Source organism: Pseudophryne corroboree, chromosome 6 (genome assembly GCF_028390025.1).
Source record: "Pseudophryne corroboree isolate aPseCor3 chromosome 6, aPseCor3.hap2, whole genome shotgun sequence".
Taxonomy (NCBI): Eukaryota; Metazoa; Chordata; class Amphibia; order Anura; family Myobatrachidae; genus Pseudophryne; species Pseudophryne corroboree.
The window spans coordinates 21,833,180-21,854,086 of NC_086449.1; the positions used below are offsets into that span (position 1 = coordinate 21,833,180).

The 20,907-nt window shown below is 44.8% G+C and overlaps 1 protein-coding gene across 1 annotated transcript in view; it reads left to right on the top strand.

Annotated features, from left to right (window-relative positions):
• The window catches only part of LOC134934141 (phospholipid scramblase 2-like), a 61,779-nt gene that overhangs the window by 5,762 nt on the left and 35,110 nt on the right, over positions 1–20,907 (top strand). Inside the window, exon 2 of the mRNA XM_063929641.1 lies at positions 18,362–18,403. Coding sequence (XP_063785711.1) covers positions 18,394–18,403 — 10 coding nt within the window. The 5' untranslated portion in view covers positions 18,362–18,393. The remainder of the gene's footprint in view (positions 1–18,361; positions 18,404–20,907) is intronic.

The following is a 20,907-nucleotide window of genomic DNA, read 5'->3' on the forward strand; positions in this document are numbered from 1 at the left end:
TATATAAGGAGCCGCGCGTCGCCGCCATTTTTTACTCGTGCATTGGAGATGATAGTGAGAGGACGTGGCTGGCATTCTCTCAGTTTCTGTGTTCAGTGTGCTGCAAATATCTGTGCTCAGTGTACTGCAAATATCTGTGCTCAGTGTGCTGCAAATATCTGTGCTCAGTGTGCTGCAAATATCTACGTTCTCTGCCTGAAAAATGCTCCATATCTGTGCTCAGTGTGCTGCAAATATCTGTGCTCAGTGTGCTTTATTGTGGGGACTGGTGACCACCAGTATTATATAGTAGTGATGAGCGGGTTCGGTTTCCGAGAAACCGAACCCACCCGAGCTTTACCTTTTTTACACGGGTCCGAGCAGACTCGGATCCTCCCGCCTTGCTCGGCTAACCCGAGCGCGCCCGAACGTCATCATCCCGCTGTCGGATTTTCGCGAGATTCGGATTCTATATAAGCAGCTGCGCGTCGCTGCCATTTTCACACATGCATTGAGATTGATAGGGAGAGGACGTGGCTGGCGTCCTCTCCGTTTATATACGAGACAGTTGATCTGATTGCTTTGCTTGTTTATTTTACTATTGTGGGGAGGATTGGGGAGCAGCTGTTAGGAGGAGTACAGTGCAGAGTTTTGCTGATAGTGACCACCAGTTTTTTATCCGTTCTCTTCTCTGCCTGAAAAAAATGCTCCATACCATATCTGTGCTCAGTGTGCTGCATGATATATCTGTGCTGAGTGCTCACACTGCTTAATTGTGGGGAATGGGGAGCAGCTATAGCAGGAGTACAGTGCAGAGTTTTGCTGACAGTGACCACCAGTATACGTTTGTCTGCCTGAAAAACACTCCTGTGGCTTTTTTTTTTATACTAGTAGTTTAGCAGTTTGCTGACAGTGTCCACCAGGTCCATTATACTGTATATAGCAGTACGGTAGGCCACTGCTGTACCTACCTCTGTGTCGTCACTCGTCATCCATAAAGTATACTATCCATCCATCTACATTGTATACCTGTGGTGGCTTTTTTTTTAATACTAGTAGTTTAGCAGTCTGCTGACAGTGTCCACCAGGTCCATTATACTGTATATAGCAGTACGGTAGGCCACTGCTGTACCTACCTCTGTGTCGTCACTCGTCATCCATAAAGTATACTATCCATCCATCTACATTGTATACCTGTGGTGGCTTTTTTTGTATACTAGTAGTTTAGCAGTCTGCTGAGTGTCCACCAGGTCCATTATACTGTATATAGCAGTACGGTAGGCCACTGCTGTACCTACCTCTGTGTCGTCACTCGTCATCCATAAAGTATACTATCCATCCATCTACATTGTATACCTGTGGTGGCTTTTTTTTTATACTAGTAGTTTAGCAGTCTGCTGACAGTGTCCACCAGGTCCATTATACTGTATATAGCAGTACGGTAGGCCACTGCTGTACCTACCTCTGTGTCGTCACTCGTCATCCATAAAGTATACTATCCATCCATCTACATTGTATACCTGTGGTGGCTTTTTAAATTATACTAGTAGTTTAGCAGTCTGCTGACAGTGTCCACCAGGTCCATTATACTGTATATAGCAGTACGGTAGGCCACTTCTGTACCTACCTCTGTGTCGTCACTCATCATCCATTAAGTATACTATCCATCCATCTACATTGTATACCTGTGGTGCCTTTTAGTTGTGCGCATAAAAATATGGAGAACAAAAATGTGGAGGTTAAAAAAATAGGGAAAGATCAAGATACACTTCCACCTCGTGCTGAAGCTGCTGCCACTAGTCATGGCCGAGACGATGAAATGCCATCAACGTCGTCTGCCAAGGCCGATGCCCAATGTCATAGGTCAGAGCATTTTTAAGACCAAAACACAAAAGATCAGTAAAATGCCTCAAAAATCAAAATTAAAAGCGTCTGAGGAGAAGCGTAAACTTGCCAATATGCCATTTACCACACGGAGTGGCAAGGAACGGCTGAGGCCCTGGCCTATGTTCATGGCTAGTGGTTCAGCTTCACATGAGGATGGAAGCACTCATCCTCTCGCTAGAAAAAAGAAAAGACTTAAGCTGGCAAAAGCACAGCAAAGAACTGTGCATTCTTCGAAATCACAAATCCCCAAGGAGAGTCCAATTGTGTCGGTTGCGATGCCTGACCTTCCCAACACTGGACGGGAAGAGCTTGCGCCTTCCACCATTTGCACGCCCCCTGCAAGTGCTGGAAGGAGCACCCGCAGTCCAGTTCCTGATAGTCAAATTGAAGATGTCAGTGTTGAAGTACACCAGGATGAGGATATGGGTGTTGCTGGCGCTGGGGAGGAAATTGACAAGGAGGATTCTGATGGTGAGGTGGTTTGTTTAAGTCAGGCACCCGGGGAGACACCTGTTGTCCGTGGGAGGAATATGGCCATTGACATGCCTGGTCAAAATAAAAAAAAAAAATCAGCTCTTCGGTGTGGAATTATTTCAACACAAATGCGGACAACAGGTGTCAAGCCGTGTGTTGCCTTTGTCAAGCTGTAATAAGTAGGGGTAAGGATGTTAACCACCTAGGAACATCCTCCCTTATACGTCACCTGCAGCGCATTCATCATAAGTCAGTGACAAGTTCAAAAACTTTGGGCGACAGCGGAAGCAGTCCACTGACCAGTAAATCCCTTCCTCTTGTAACCAAGCTCCTGCAAACCACACCACCAACTCCCTCAGTGTCAATTTCCTCCTTACCCAGGAAAGCCAATAGGCCTGCAGGCCATGTCACTGGCAAGTCTGACGAGTCCTCTCCTGCCTGGGATTCCTCCGATGCATCCTTGAGTGTAACGCCTACTGCTGCTGGCGCTGCTGTTGTTGCTGCTGGGAGTCGATCGTCATCCCAGAGGGGAAGTCGGAAGACCACTTGTACTACTTCCAGTAAGCAATTGACTGTACAACAGTCCTTTGCGAGGAAGATGAAATATTACAGCAGTCATCCTGCTGCAAAGCAGATAACTCAGGCCTTGGCAGCCTGGGCAGTGAGAAACGTGGTTCCGGTATCCATCGTTAATTCAGAGGCAACTATAGACTTGATTGAGGTACTGTGTCCCCGGTACCAAATACCATCTAGGTTCCATTTCTCTTGGCAGGCGATACTGAAAATGTACACAGACCTCAGAAAAAGACTCACCAGTGTCCTAAAAAATGCAGTTGTACCCAATGTCCACTTAACCACGGACATGTGGACAAGTGGAGCAGGGCAGACTCAGGACTATATGACTGTGACAGCCCACTGGGTAGATGTATTGCCTCCCGCTGCAAGAACAGCAGCGGCGGCACCAGTAGCAGCATCTCGCAAACGCCAACTCGTTCCTAGGCAGGCTACGCTTTGTATCACCGCTTTCCAGAATACGCACACAGCTGAAAACCTCTTACGGCAACTGAGGAAGATCATCGCAGAATGGCTTACCCCAATTGGACTCTCCTGGGGATTTGTGACATCAGACAACGCCAGCAATATTGTGCGTGCATTACATCTGGGCAAATTCCAGCACGTCCCATGTTTTGCACATACCTTGAATTTGGTGGTGCAGAATTATTAAAAAAACGACAGGGGCGTGCAAGAGATGCTGTCAGTGGCCCGAAGAATTGAGGGCCACTTTCGGCATTCAGCCACCACGTGCCGAAGACTGAAGCACCAGCAAACAGTCCTGAACCTGCCCTGCCATCATCTGAAACAAGAGGTGGTAACGAGGTGGAATTCAACCCTCTATATGCTTCAGAGGATGGAGGAGCAGCAAAAGGCCATTCAAGCCTATACATCTACCCACGATATAGGCAAAGGAGGGGGAATGCACCTGACTCAAGCGCAGTGGAGAATGATTTCAACGTTGTGCAAGGTTCTGCAACCCTTTGAACTTGCCACACGTGAAGTCAGTTCAGACACTGCCAGCCTGAGTCAGGTCATTCCCCTCATCAGGCTTTTGCAGAAGAAGCTGGAGAGATTGAAGGAGGAGCTAAAACAGAGCGATTCCGCTAGGCATGTGGGACTTGTGGATGGAGCCCTTCATTCACTTAACCAGGATTCACGGGTGGTCAATCTGTTAAAATCAGAGCACTACATTTTGGCCAACCGTGCTCGATCCTAGATTTAAAACCTACGTTGTATCTCTCTTTCCGGCAGACACAAGTCTGCAGAGGTTCAAAGACCTGTGCGGCTGGCACTTTCCGTGTTTTGTGTTTTGGTTTTGGTTCTAATTCCATTTTCGTGTTTTGGTTTTGGTTTTGGATCCGGATGATTTTTGATAAAAACAGCTAAAATCAAAGAATTTGGGGGAGATTTTGCATATTATTAACCTCAATAACATTAATTTCCACTCATTACCAGTCTATTCTGAACACCTCAAACCTCACAATATTGTTTTTAGGCCAAAAGGTTGCACCCAGGTTGCTGGATGACTAAGCTAAGCGACACAAGTGTGCGGCACAAACACCTGGCCCATCTAGGAGTGGCACTGCAGTGGCAGACAGGAGTGCAGATATAAAAAATCTGCCCCAAACAGCACCTCATGCAAAGAAGAAAAAGAATTGCAATGAGGTAGTTGTATGACTAAGCCAAACAACACAAACAATTGGCCCATCTAGGCGTGGCACTGCAGTGGCAGACAGGAGCGCAGATATAAAAAAAGGCCCCTAACAGCACATCATGCAAAGAAGAAAAAAAGGTGCACCGAGGTTGCTGTATGACTGAGCTAAGCGACACAACCACCTGGCCCATCTAGTAGTGTCACGCAGTGGCTTAATGTTGAGAGTGGGCAGCAATTGTTCGGTCCACTGACAGCATCTCCAGCATGCTACAGTCATTTTTAAAAAATTATGCAATTGGTGGACTTATACGGCAGTACCCCAGGACTAATACAGCAGTACTCCTGGACTCATATGGCAGTGTCAGACAGGATGGCAATTTTCAAAAACTAGGCCCCAAACAGCACCTCATGCAAAGATGTCAAAGAGGTGCAATGAGGTAGCTGTATGACTAAGCCAAGCGACCCAAACAATTCCCACTGGAATTATATGTCCAAATCACTGGAATTATATGTCCAAATCACTGGAAGTAATTGGCAAAATCACTGGAATTATACGTCCAAATCACTGGAATTAATTGGCAAAATCACTGTAATTAATAATTATTCATCCAAATCACTGGAATGAATTGGTAAGATCATGGTAATTAATAATTATACAAACAAATCACTGGAATTAATTGGCAAAATCACAGGAATTATACGTCCAAATCACTGGAATTAATTGGCAAAATCACTGTAATTATACGTCCAAATCACTATAATTAATTGGCAAAATCACTGGAATTAATAATTATGTGTTCAAATCACGGGAATTAATTGGCAAAAACACTGTAATTAATAATTATACGTACAAATCACTGAAATTAATTGGCAAAATCATTGGAAATATACTGCAAAATCACTGGAATTAAATGGCAAAATCTCGGTATCGCCTGCCTAGTGAAGTGGAATCTAGATGGGATTTGGTACCAGGGACACAATACCTCCATCAATTGTCTAAATCCCACTGCACTAATGGCGGATACCAGATGCACGTCTAACACCAACATAAGTGTCAAGGCCTCAGTTATGAGGGCTTCCATCGTCATGTGAAACTGAACCACTAGTCATGAACATAGGCCGGGGCCTCAGCCGTTCCTTGCCACTCTGTGTCGTAAATGGCATATTGGCAAGTTTACGTTTCTCCTCAGACCATTTCAATTTCTTTTTTTGGGTCTTTTTACTGAACTTTGGCTTTTGGGATTTTACATGCCCTCTACTATCACAATGGGCATCGGCCTTGGCAGACGACGTTGATGGCATTTCATCATCTATGTCATGGCTAGTGGCTGCAGCTTCAGCACTAGGAGGAAGTAGTTCTTGATCTTTCCCTATTTTTTCCTCCAAATGTTTGTTCTCCATTATTTTTCTGGAGTTAAATAACACAATATGCGGCACAAGAGAGCATACCCCTACACCTCACAGGGCAAACACTAAAAATTATTTGGATTAAATATTAATAACTCCTTTATCTGGAGTAAATAATATACAGCACAGGACAGCACCACTGAATTTATATGGCAGCACCACTGGACTGGATTTATACGGAATTATATGGATTTATATGGAATTATACGGCAGTATAACTGAAACTATACAGCAGTATCACTGAAATTATATGGCAGTATCACAGGAATTATACGCCAGCATTCTGAGAATTATACGGCAATATCACAGGAACTATACGCCAGTATCACAGAAATGATATGCCATTATTCCAAGAATTATATTGTAGTATCACAGGAATTATACACCAGTATCACGGGAATTATATGGCAGTATCACATGAATTATACGCCAGTATCACAGGAAATATATGGCAGTATCACAGGAATTATACGCCAGTATCACGGGAATTATATGTCAGTATCACAGAAATTATATGCCAGTATCATGGGAATTATATGGCAGTATCACAGGAATTATATGCCAGTATCAGGGGAATTATATGGCAGTTTCACAGGAATTATACGCCAGTATTCCGAGAATTATACGGCAATATCACAGGAATTATACGCCAGTATTCCGAGAATTATACGGCAATATCACAGGAATTATACGCCAGTAACACTGGATATATGGCAGCAGAGGACACCAACACTGTGACTGGCTGGACTGATGCAGCACAATACGCTGACTACACTGGACTGGACTGAGCAGCACAACACAGCACTAGACTCGCCACTTTCCCGCCCTCACACAGACACTGAGGACGGAGACACGTCCTCTCACTACACTCTCCGAGACTGGAGTGAAAATGGCCGCGACGCATGGCTCCTTATATGGAATCCAAATCCCGCGAGAATCCGACAGCGGGATGATGACGTTTTGCCTCGTTCTGGTTTCCGAGTCAGCGGGAAAACCCGAGCCTGGCTCGGATCCGGACTCGAATGGTGAAGTTCGGTAGGGTTCGGTTCTCTGAGAACGGAACCCGCTCATCTCTACTTAGTGCATCAGATGAAAGACACATCATGCTTACTTCTCTTCGAAATCAAAAGATGTCCAGCAATGCCATCAGCTCAGACCTGTCAGTTTCACTCCGCTGCTTTGTACAGTATTATTTGGGATCGAGTTCTTACAGAAGTATCAAATAGCCAGGTGTATGCTATACGTAAAGGTTGATGAGTTGTGGTAATCTAATGGTGTTTTTATCTGTCTGTCTATATATAAAATCCATCTGTATTTTATCTTATTGAATACTAGAGATGCGTGTAAACGCAGTAATAGTAACCTTTATAGACTCTATAATGTGGTACAATGTAAGTGTCTCAGCTACTGTTGGGTGGTTATTATACAGTACTGTGCAGTTAGGGAAATTCCGCACGCACCCATAAAAGCACACTGGCTGATTTGCATAACTATAATCTGTCGTTGTGCAATGCAGCACAGGCTAGTGCAATTCCCCATCTCAGTTACTTATTCACCAGAAAGTTACCAATGGACATTTATTGATCCAAAGTGCTCAACAACGTGGATTGTAGGACAGAATCGTCATTGTAATTATTACTGCATGGGGAGCTTTAACAGAAATGTATTTATTTTTTGTTCCACTTTAAACTATAGATGAGCGGGTTCGGTTCTCTGAGATCCGAACCCTCACCACCCCCACCCGAACTTCACGCTCCGAGTCCACATCTGGCCCGGCTCTGGACTTCCCGCCAGACTCGGAAACCAGAAGGAGCCAAAACATTATCATCCCGCTGTCGGATTCTCGCGGGATTTGGATCCCATATAAGGAGCCGCGGGTCGCCGCCATTTTCACTCTGGACTTGGAGAGTGACGGAGATAGACCTCTGTCTCTCTGTGGGTGGTGGCGTTGGGTGGGGTTAGTGTGTGTTCTGTAGGGGTTCTGCTGCAGACACTGTGGTGTATCTGTGCTGTGTTAGGGGTGCTGACCTGGCTGTCACTGGCTGTCACTGGTGTTTCATGTGCTGCAGCGGTACATGGTTGTGGCTGTCACTGTGTTGTACAGGGGCAGGGGCACTGTAAAATATAGGGGTGCTGATGTCTTAATAACATTACACTGGCCCTGTCTGCTATAAAAACTCAGGGGTGCAGTTCTTACAAATTAAAAGCACACTGCTCCTGTATGCTGTCAAATATAGGGGTGCTGATGTCTTAATAGCATTACACTGGTCCTGTCTGCTATAAAAATTCAGGAGTGCAGTTCTTACAAATTAACAACACACTGCTCATGTATGCTGTTAAATATAGGGGTGCTGATGTCTTAATAACATTAAACTGCTCCTGTATGCTGTTAAATATAGGGGTGCTGATGTCTTAATAACATTACACTGGCCCTGTCTGCTATAAAAAACTCAGGGGTGCAGTTCTTACAAATTAAAAGCACACTGCTCCTGTGTGCTGTTAAATATAGGGGTGCTGATGTCTTAATAACATTACACTGGCCCTGTCTGCTATATAAATTCAGGGGTGCAGTAGTTGCAAATTAAAAGCACACTGCTCCTGTATGCTGTCAAATATAGGGGTGCTGATGTCTTAATAGCATTACACTGGTCCTGTCTGCTATAAAAATTCAGGAGTGCAGTTCTTACAAATTAACAGCACACTGCTCATGTATGCTGTTAAATATAGGGGTGCTTATGTCTTAATAACATTAAACTGCTCCTGTATGCTGTTAAATATAGGGGTGCTGATGTCTTAATAACATTACACTGACCCTGTCTGCTATAAAAACTCAGGGGTGCAGTTCTTACAAATTAAAAGCACACTGCTCCTGTATGCTGTCAAATATAGGGGTGCTGATGTCTTAACAGCATTACACTGGTCCTGTCTGCTATAAAAATTCAGGAGTGCAGTTCTTACAAATTAACAGCACACTGCTCAGGTATGCTGTTAAATATAGGGGTGCTGATGTCTTAATAACATTAAACTGCTCCTGTATGCTGTTAAATATAGGGGTGCTGATGTCTTAATAACATTACACTGGCCCTGTCTGCTATAAAAACTCAGGGGTGAAGTTCTTACAAATTAAAAGCACACTGCTCCTGTATGCTGTTAAATATAGGGGTGCTGATGTCTTAATAACATTACACTGGCCCTGTCTGCTATACAAATTCAGGGGTGCAGTTCTTACAAATTAAAAGCACACTGCTCCTGTATGCTGTTAAATATAGGGGTGCTGATGTCTTAATAACATTACACTGCTCCTGTATGCTATAAGTACACAGGGGCACTGTGAAAATAAAGGGGCACTGTTCTGTGTGCTGTAATAATAAAGGGATACTGTTCTGTGAAATGGAGAACAACAATTTGGAGGAAAAAATAGTGGAAGATCAGGAACCACTTCCAGTTCCTAGTACTAGTGCTGAAGCTTCATGACATTGACTATGCAATTTTATGTACGTCGTCTGCTAAGGCCGATGCCCAATGTCATAGAGGGCATGTAAAATCCAAGAAGCAAGTATTAATAATCAGAAAAAAATATATATGTCTGACAAGAAACGTAAAATTGGCAATATGCTATTCACGACACGAAGTGACAAGGAAAGCTTCGAAGTGGCAAGGAAAGGCTAAGGCCTTGGCCTATGTTTATGACTGGTGGCTCAGCTTCTCATGAGGATGGAAGCCCTCCTCCCTCTCAAAAAATAAAAACAAATTAAGCTTGTTAAAGCACAGGAAAAACAACTGTGTGTTCAGACTCAGAGATATCACAAATCCCCAAGGAGAGTCCAAGTGTGTCTGCGGTTGCGATGTCTAGGCCTGACCTTCCCAAGACTGAATGGAAAGAGGAGGCTCCTACCACCATTTGCATGCCCTCTGCAAGTGCTGGGAGGAGCACCACCAGTCCAGTCGCTGATTTTGAGATTGAGGATGTCACTACAGAAGTACACCAGGATAAGAAGGATATTGGTGTAGCTGGCGCTGAGGAGGAAGTTAACGATGATGATTCTGATGGTGATGTGGTTTGTTTTAATAAGGCACCAGTGGAGACAGTTGTTGTCCATGGGATGAAAAAGCGCATTGTCATGCCTGGGCAAAATACCAAAAAAGCCACCTCTTCAGTGTGGAATTATTTCTCCACAAATCCGGACAACAGGTGTCAAGCCGTGTGTTGCCTTTGTCAATCCGTAATAAGTAGGGGTAAGGATGTTAACCACCTAGGAACATCCTCCCTTATACGTCACCTGCAGCACATTCATCAGAAGTCATTGTCAAGTGACAATTAAATTTAATTTAATTAAAGTGTAGTGTCAAGTATGTGCTGTTTGGAGCCTAGTTTTTAAAACTGCCATCATGTCTGCCACTGCAGTGCCACTCCTAGATGGGCCAGGTGTTTGTGCCGCCCACTTGTTTCGCTTAGCTTAGTCATCCAGCGACCTCGGTGCAACCTTTTTGCCTAAAAACAATATTGTGAGGTGCGAGGTGTTCAGAATAGACTGGAAATGAGTGGAAATGAATGTTATTGAAGTTAATAATACCGTAGGATCAAAATTACCCCCAAATTCTGTGATTTTAGCTGTTTTTATGGGGGTTTTTTTCAAAAATCATCCAGATCCAAAACCAAAACTCGAAAGGGTGGTTTTGGTAAAACCAATCCAGATCCAAAACACAAGCGGGATCCAGATCCGAAACCAAAACATGAAAAGTGCCCGCCGCACATCTCTACTTTAAATGGATGCTTGCAGTAGAGTTGTCCCAACTGTTCCCACTTGGGGGGTGACTCACATGTGGTTGGAGGGAGCTTAGGTGCTGCTTACATGGAAACAGCAGCGACGCTCAGATATGGTGGTGCAGCAGGAGGCGTCAGGTGTAAGTAAACGTCTCCGGCATCCATGCGTGATCCAGAGCTGCATCTGAGGACTCAGCATCGTACCACCGTTGAAGGTTGTCTCTGTTTTGGGTGCAGATTGTTAATCAGCTAGCGTATGCAGCCTTTCTCCATTCGACGATGCAGGACTTGTACTGCACATGCATTGCACAAACACTGGTACTTTGTGCCACTGCGGCCAGACCTAAATCAGGCCCGTTGGTTCCAAATTAAGTCAGTTTGATGGACTTGTACTTTTGAAGGAACTCCTGCACCCAGTCACTCTGCGGCACACAGGATTCCTCACCGCCACCGCACATTTTGACTTTTTGCCATCTGGCCTCGCCCCCACTCCTTGCATGACAGGTAGCCAGAGGCATAGTAAGGTTGTGTTGACCAGGGCACATGCCACGGGTGCCGACACAGAAGGGGTGACAGAGCAGGAGCTTGCTTGTGTTCAGGGTCAGATCTGACCCACATAATCCCATTTGGCAAAGCTGGTGAGAGCTGCTACACTATTCTCCCACACAATGCCCCGGCCGCACCTCTTCCTGAATATGACCCCACACCAGTCATCAAGTACTGTCCTTACTGAAGTGGTGGTGTGCCTTCATTCACAGCAGCTGTCTTCACTGATTGCAGTGGCACTGACGTACCACTTTTCCGGACAGCAGCTGATCTCTCTCAGAGGGTGACCACTGCAATACCCAATTAACTCCTGGAACCACCAGCCGCAATCCCAATGGCCACTTAATGTGGTGTAAGGGGCATTACTGTGGTGTAATGTGGTGTAAGGGGTATTACTGTGGTGTAATGTGGTGTAAGGGGTATTACTGTGGTGTAATGTGGTGTACGGGGTATTACTGTGGTGTAATGTGGTGTAAGGGGCATTACTGTGGTGTAATGTGGTGTAAGGGGCATTACTGTGGTGTAATGTGGTATACGGGGCATTACTGTGGTGTAATGTGATGTAAGGGGCATTACTGTGGTGTAATGTGGTGTAAGGGGTATTACTGTGGTGTAATGTGGTGTAAGCGGCATTACTGTGGTGTAATGTGGTGTAAGGGGCATTACTGTGGTGTAATGTGGTGTAAGGGGTATTACTGTGGTGTAATGTGGTGTAAGGGGCATTACTGTGGTGTAATGTGGTGTAAGGGGCATTACTGTGGTGTAATGTGGTGTAAGGGGCATTACTGTGGTGTAATGTGGTGTAAGCGGCATTACTGTGGTGTAATGTGGTGTAAGGGGCATTACTGTGGTGTAATGTGGTGTAAGGGGCATTACTGTGGTGTAATGTGATGTAAGGGGCATTACTGTGGTGTAATGTGATGTAAGGGGCATTACTGTGGTGTAATGTGGTGTAAGGGGCATTACTGTGGTGTAATGTGGTATAAGGGGCATTACTGTGGTGTAATGTGATGTAAGGGGAATTACTGTGGTGCAATGTGGTGTAAGGGGCATTACTGTGGTATAATGTGGTGTAAGGGGCATTACTGTGCTGTAATGTGGTGTAAGGGGCATTACTGTGGTGTAATGTGGTGTAAGGGGCATTACTGTGCTGTAATGTGGTGTAAGGGGCATTACTGTGCTGTAATGTGGTGTAAGGGGCATTACTGTGCTGTAATGTGGTGTAAGGGGCATTACTGTGGTGTAATGTGGTATAAGGGGCATTACTGTGGTGTAATGTGGTGTAAGGGGCATTACTGTGGTGTAATGTGGTGTACGGGGCATTACTGTGCTGTAATGTGGTGTAAGGGGCATTACTGGGGTGTAATGTGGTGTAAGGGTCATTACTGTGGTGTAATGTGGTGTAAGGGGCATTACTGTGGTGTAATGTGGTGTAAGGGGCATTACTGTGGTGCAATGTGGTGTAAGCGGCATTACTGTGGTGCAATGTGGTGTATGGGGCATTACTGTGGTGTAATGTGGTGTAAGGGGCATTACTGTGGTGTAATGTGGTGTAAGGGGCATTACTGTGGTGCAATGTGGTGTAAGCGGCATTACTGTGGTGCAATGTGGTGTATGGGGCATTACTGTGGTGCAATGTGGTGTATGGGGCATTACTGTGGTGTAATGTGGTGTAAGGGGCATTACTGTGGTGTAATGTGGTATAAGGGGCATTACTGCAGTGTAATGTGGTGTAAGGGGCATTACTGTGGTGTAATGTGGTGTAAGGGGCATTACTGTGGTGTAATGTGGTGTAAGGGGCATTACTGTGGTGCAATGTGGTGTAAGCGGCATTACTGTGGTGCAATGTGGTGTATGGGGCATTACTGTGGTGCAATGTGGTGTATGGGGCATTACTGTGGTGTAATGTGGTGTAAGGGGCATTACTGTGGTGTAATGTGGTATAAGGGGCATTACTGCAGTGTAATGTGGTGTAAGGGGCATTACTGTGGTGTAATGTGGTGTAAGGGGCATTACTGTGGTGTAATGTGGTGTAAGGGGCATTACTGGGGTGTAATGTGGTGTAAGGGTCATTACTGTGGTGTAATGTGGTGTAAGGGGCATTACTGGGGTGTAATGTGGTGTAAGGGGCATTACTGTGGTGTAATGTGGTGTAAGGGGCATTACTGTGCTGTAATGTGGTGTAAGGGGCATTACTGTGCTGTAATGTGGTGTAAGGGGCATTACTGTGCTGTAATGTGGTGTAAGGGGCATTACTGTGGTGTAATGTGGTATAAGGGGCATTACTGTGGTGTAATGTGGTGTACGGGGTATTACTGTGCTGTAATGTGGTGTAAGGGGCATTACTGGGGTGTAATGTGGTGTAAGGGTCATTACTGTGGTGTAATGTGGTGTAAGGGGCATTACTGTGGTGCAATGTGGTGTAAGGGGCATTACTGTGGTGCAATGTGGTGTAAGCGGCATTACTGTGGTGCAATGTGGTGTATGGGGCATTACTGTGGTGCAATGTGGTGTATGGGGCATTACTGTGGTGTAATGTGGTGTAAGGGGCATTACTGTGGTGTAATGTGGTATAAGGGGCATTACTGCAGTGTAATGTGGTGTAAGGGGCATTACTGTGCTGTAATGTGGTGTAAGGGGCATTACTGTGGTGTAATGTGGTGTAAGGGGCATTACTGGGGTGTAATGTGGTGTAAGGGTCATTACTGTGGTGTAATGTGGTGTAAGGGGCATTACTGGGGTGTAATGTGGTGTAAGGGGCATTACTGTGGTGTAATGTGGTGTAAGGGGCATTACTGTGCTGTAATGTGGTGTAAGGGGCATTACTGTGCTGTAATGTGGTGTAAGGGGCATTACTGTGCTGTAATGTGGTGTAAGGGGCATTACTGTGGTGTAATGTGGTATAAGGGGCATTACTGTGGTGTAATGTGGTGTACGGGGTATTACTGTGCTGTAATGTGGTGTAAGGGGCATTACTGGGGTGTAATGTGGTGTAAGGGTCATTACTGTGGTGTAATGTGGTGTAAGGGGCATTACTGTGGTGTAATGTGGTGTAAGGGGCATTACTGTGGTGCAATGTGGTGTAAGCGGCATTACTGTGGTGCAATGTGGTGTATGGGGCATTACTGTGGTGTAATGTGGTGTAAGGGGCATTACTGTGGTGTAATGTGGTGTAAGGGGCATTACTGTGGTGCAATGTGGTGTAAGCGGCATTACTGTGGTGCAATGTGGTGTATGGGGCATTACTGTGGTGCAATGTGGTGTATGGGGCATTACTGTGGTGTAATGTGGTGTAAGGGGCATTACTGTGGTGTAATGTGGTATAAGGGGCATTACTGCAGTGTAAGGTGGTGTAAGGGGCATTACTGTGGTGTAATGTGGTGTAAGGGGCATTACTGTGGTGTAATGTGGTGTAAGGGGCATTACTGTGGTGCAATGTGGTGTAAGCGGCATTACTGTGGTGCAATGTGGTGTATGGGGCATTACTGTGGTGCAATGTGGTGTATGGGGCATTACTGTGGTGTAATGTGGTGTAAGGGGCATTACTGTGGTGTAATGTGGTATAAGGGGCATTACTGCAGTGTAATGTGGTGTAAGGGGCATTACTGTTGTGTAATGTGGTGTACGGGGCATTACTGTGGTGTAATGTGGTATAAGGGGCATTACTGGGGTGTAATGTGGTGTAAGGGTCATTACTGTGGTGTAATGTGGTGTAAGGGGCATTACTGTGGTGTAATGTGGTGTAAGGGGCATTACTGTGGTGTAATGTGGTGTAAGGGGCATTACTGTGGTGTAATGTGGTATAAGGGGCATTACTGTGGTGTAATGTGGTGTAAGGGGCATTACTGTGGTGTAATGTGGTGTAAGGGGCATTACTGTGGTGTAATGTGGTGTAAGGGGTATTACTGTGGTGTAATGTGATGTAAGGGGCATTACTGTGGTGTAATGTGGTGTAAGGGGCATTACTGTGTGTGGGGCATAATGTGGTGCAATGGGCATTAGTGTGTGGGGCACTACTGTGTGAATCTAATGTGTGGGGAATTACTGTATGGGGAATAATTTGCAGTGGGCATTACTGTCTGGGGAATACTGTGTTACAATGGGCATTACTGTGTGTGGCTTAACATGGTGTAATAGGCACTACTACGGCATGGCATAATGTGGTGTAAGGGGCACTACTACGGCATGGCATAATGTGGTGTAAGGGACACTACTACTTCATGGTATAATGTGGTGAAAGGGGCACTACTTCTGCATGGCATAACATGAATGGGCTCTACTGTGTGGCGTAACGTGAATAAGGGGCAATACTGTGTTACATAACATGAACAAAGGACATTTTGAATTTGAATTGGGAGTACTATTGACCTCAGCATCCGCCCTGCCTGGTACCTCCATCCAATGTCATGCCCCGCCCAGTCTCTGGTGTTCTGATCACCCCACACCGATCCTCATCGGTCTTGCTGACCATAGGGGGGGCCTTTCAAAATCTTCCTATGGGGCCAATAAAGACGTAGTTACGCCCCCAGCAGCAGCTGTTCTGTAGTGTCTACCTCTGGTTTAGCCCCTGTGGTAAGATGTCACCCTGGGGTGTTATGATACCTGAGTTCTGGTCATCTTACAAGTGTCTGTAACACGGGAATTTCCACAGGGCAGACACAGGAGGGGGAACGTTCTGTGTGACTGCTTTATGGGGCAGTAAATGGGACAGAGAAGGCTGATCAGCCAGGGAGTGGCTGCAGAGGAGACAGAGAATACATCTCACATAGATCCGGAGCCGGCAGTCAGGGGCAGGAGATCTCTGCATCATTACACTTCCTGCAGGTATTTATCTACAGCATGGGTCTTCAACCTGCTGCCCTCCAGCTGCTGTGAAACTACAAATCCCAGCTTGCCCTGACACAGTTTTGCTATTAAGGTATGCTAAAACTGAGGCAGGACATGCTGGGACGTGTAGTTTCACAGCAGCTGGAGGGCCGCAGGTTGAAGACCCATGATCTACAGTATACAGTATATCTCCATCTGTCTTTCATTTGCTACTTTAGTGCTTTGTCTTTGGCCTTAGAGAGAGATAAAGTACCAACCAATCAGCTACTATTTGCCATGTAACAGGCTGCGTTTAAAAATGACAGGAGCTGCTTGGCTGGTACTTTATCACTTTCCACTTTATCTCTCTCCAAGGATTAGTAAATCTGCTCCTGAGTGATAGAGGGTGATAAAGAGACAGAATGGCAGACAGTGAGCAATCAAAGACTGTTCTGTTTCAACAACATCGTACACCCCTTCCCATTTCCAAACAAAAAATTGCCCCCAAAAAGTTATTTTTATTGTAGTAAAAGCAAATCCCCAAAACTTTTACTCGTTTAATGTTGTTGAGAGGGAGGCGGCAGAATCACGTCTTTGACTTTTCGCAGTGAAAACCCCAATTGTTTAATTATATTTGTATTTGTATTTTGTGCGTTCTAGTAATATCTATTTTTTAACCCTCCAACTCTTTGGTACTGGTTCGGTCCGCTAAAAAGCTCCCCTAAACATTTAACGTTTTCTTCATTTAAATATCCAATTGCCGGGTACTATTGGTGTACCTTCATCTATGGTCCGCTGTCCATTCTCAGATATCGGACATTGCTCACAGAAATACAGGGGACTCCGGTTGCTTTGACTGCAAAGAAGCATCACCTTCAAAAAAACAACAAAGCTTGTTGAAAGTCATAAAAAAACAACAACCTCTAATTATACTAATATTGGGGATTCCAATGGTGTGTTAGGGCCACTTGTCTGTTAGAAAGCAGCTGGAAGTCAGGGTGGTGTGGCTGCTTGCTGGTCGAGGCTCTTTTACTGTGTGCAGGAACCCCCAAAAATGAAAAGCCAATCAATTAATCAGAATTAGGCTTAGTAAGGTAGGGTAATATCGTTTTAATTTTCTTTATTTTCATACAGGGCCTAAATCAGATCTGATCGCTCCTCTGAGAATTTTCAGGGGTCTGCGATCGGATAGTTGCTGCACAGACAGACTGAAAATCTGCCCCGTGCAAGTCTGCATACGCCGTGCGAAAAGCTTTGCAAACGCCGGTCAGCTGCAAGTCCGTTCGCAGCTCACTCACCATCAAATGATTTTTCATTTTGTGCAGTGTGCACAGCCCAAGACTTATTTCTATAGTGTGAAAGAAAGAGGCTGATGGGAGCCAGAGCTGACGTCACGCACCCTCCCTGAAAACGCTTGGGACCGCCTGCGCTTTTCCTGACACTCCCAGAAAATGGGCAGTTACCACCCCCAAACGTCCTCTTCCTGTCAATCAACCTGCTTTCACCTAGCGATAAAAAAATGTCAGGATTATTTTGCAGTTTGGCCTCATGCCTGCGCACTACGATCCGTACGCATGCGCAGTCGTTCGATAATCGGCAGCTGTCCGATTTCACACAACATCGATCAGGTCTGAATTAGACCCATAGTACAGTATATCCATTCTTGTATATCGTGTCTTCTTAATCACAACACTGAAAATTAATAATTGTATTTGTATTGTATAATGTTGTTTTTTTGTTGTTTGTTAAAGTTTTTCCTTTTTCCTTCTCTTTTTGAAAAACAAAAACAAACTCTTGAACAGACGAGTAATGTTATGGTAGATGCTAGATTCAAGTGGCCTAAGGGACCTTTTACGTCAGGGGGCGGAGGCACGACACAAGGGGGAGGAGCTAGGCCAGCGGGATAGTTCCTCTACTATCCACGCCACCAACTATTACCTTTAGTAATCAGGTGGCGAGCGAGCCACCGAGCCCGAAGCGTGGCGAGCGAGGGTACTTTTCGGGTACCCTGTTCGCCCGTAGCTCCTCCCCCCGGTGACGTGTCTCCTCCACTAGTGACGTCAGAAGGTCCCTTCTCCCACTCCGATTTAGAACCAACCGTAATGTTAGTGGGTAGCGGGGAGGCCGTTGTACACACAGAGCAAGGACATAGATATAGACTCACATACTTTAGAAATCAAAGGAAACAGTGATGTGATTTATATTCATTAAATAATTAATATTACACCTCTAATCAGCAGCTGCAATTATCTAAGTTGTCTGTTTTGTATTGTATCTATATTACATAGGGTAATAAAATCGGTTGGCTGTTGTCGGACCCATGGCTTCAGGTAAGAATATAACGCTTATTACATAGCCATGTATTGAAGATCTTTATACAGTGTGTGTAATGCTATTATCAGTTACTCATGGAAATCAGATGGGGTATCTTCAGTTTTCATTATGGGCAAACCCTCTCCTCCATCGGCCTTCATTAAGCAATATGCTCGTGGTTCACCTCCGACTTATCCAACTGCTTCTGTCCTGGTTCTATAAATATCATTACAGTACCTCCACTCCTCTTCCCATCCCATCGGGATCTCTCAGGGTTTTGTCTACAGTCCCCTTCTCATCTCCCTTACTAAATCTTCCTTTGGTGACCTCATCAGAGCCTTCAGATTTCAATGTCACCTGCATTCTTATGATACCCAAAGTTTCCTCTCTTCCTCAGATGTTGCCCCATCTGTGTCTCCAGCTGCTTCTCCGTCATCTTCTCTTAGTTGATCTTGCACTTTTTCATGGACCTTTTACAAAGTTGGATGCAAACATAATTGAAAAATGCAGTCAGGATGAAACAGTATACAAGGCATATACATTACAGTAAATTGTTATAATCCTTTATATGGTGCCACAAAGAGTCCACAGCGCCTTACAAAATACAAAAACAGAAACAGTAGGAACAAACCAAGAAAAAAGTGACTTACAGTCCAGAGCATTGCAGGACATGGACATTGTTTATAAACGTTGCTGCATCAGCCGCCGTAATACCCAAATACACAGCAGGGTAGCAGAACCCAAGGGTTAGGTGAGGTTCTAAGCAGTGGGGAAGAGATGATGGTATAAGTGACGGAAGCAAAAGCAAATGAGGGTAGGGACCCTGTTAATAAAAGCTTACAGACAAAAGGGTAGGGGAAGACAGACAGTAGTCACAGAGGGTAGAGATAGTGAACAAGGAACATTGGACAAAGGCTTAGGATGAGAGCAGTAAGACCTTGATAATGAAGTGGGTCTTGAGAAACCATTTGAAGTTTTGAGCTGTGGAGAGTGTGTTAGGGAGAGGGAGAGAGTTCCAGTGGTAGAGAGTAGCATGGGCAATATATTGACGATGGGAAAGGGAAGAAGTAATCATTTAGGAGAAGAGGAGGCATTCATTTGTGGAGCAATGATGGCGGGTGGAAGGATAAAGAGAGATAAGGTCAGAGAGGTAAAATGGGAGGGAAATGGGTGAAGGCTTTGTAAGTGAGTGTGAGAAGCTTGAGCTTGGTTCTGAAGGGGGGAAGGTAAGACAGTGTAGGGCTTGTAAGAGAGGGGAGGTGGTCGTAGTACAGCAGCATTGAGGACAGATTGGAGTGGAGAGAGTATGAGACAGGGAGGCCTGGTAAGAGGAGGTCACAGTAGTCCAGTCTGGAGATGACTACTGAGTGGATGAGGGTCTTTTTTGCCTCAAGGGTGAGAAAGGGTCTGATCCTGGAGATATTGTTGAGATGGAATTGACAGCACTTCAAGAGGTACTGGATGTAAGGTTTGAAGGAGAAATCAAGGATAAACTCCATGACAACTAAGGTATATGGTTGTGCTGTCAATAAATAATGGAATTATGACTTGAGAGAGATGAGGTTATTTTGGAGGGTGGGCAGATGATCAGCCAAATCTTAAATATGCTAACTTTAAGAAAGTGCCGGGACATCCAGAAGGAAATAGCGGAGATACAGTTTGAGATACAATATGATTGAGGAGAGGTGGAGAGATCAGGGGAAGAGAGGTAGATCTAAGAGTCTTCAGCATAGAGATGATAATGGAGGCCAAAATAACTCTACTAAAGATTTTGCATAAATTGAGAATAGAGAATTGAAAAAGAATACTTTTTTGATCACTTTGGATAAAAAAAATAGTTTTTTTACTTTGTAGTACTGTATGAGTAAATAGACAAATGGTATTTTCTGGAATAAAAACAAAGTATAACGTGACGAGGGTAACATATAAAAAAAAATCAGTGATATTGATGTTGGAATGGGAAAAACGCTCTCATCAGAAAATTGCCTCAGCAGAAGTGTGAGAAAACCCTGAGCAGCGAAACTTGCAAAAACTTAAACTTCATTTGCCTTAATGGGTGTGACCTTGATGCACTTGACCAATCAAACTTGCCCTACCACAGTCGTCGTCATCATCATCATCATCATCATCATCATCATCATCACTTTGTGACATGTGCCTGGGTTAAAGTACTCACAAATCTAGACCCTTCATCCAAACATGTACATATGCAATTTTTTTGCCACCCATGAGGGCCAAACATTGCATTAATAACATGCCTGTACTTTACTTTACTTTAACCACATCTACTTGCTCCCTTTAACCTTCATCCTGACTCCCTTATTATAGACCAACATAACAAAAAGACATATTTGAGTTCATAAAAAAGGTCAACATGAATTTACATATACAGGTGATACTTATCCACCGTGCAGTACCGTCAGGGAGGCCTCTGATTGGCTCCAAATGTATTCTGCAACAGGACAACGACCCCTATATACAGCCAACATCATTAAGAACTATCCTCAGCCTAAAGAAGAAC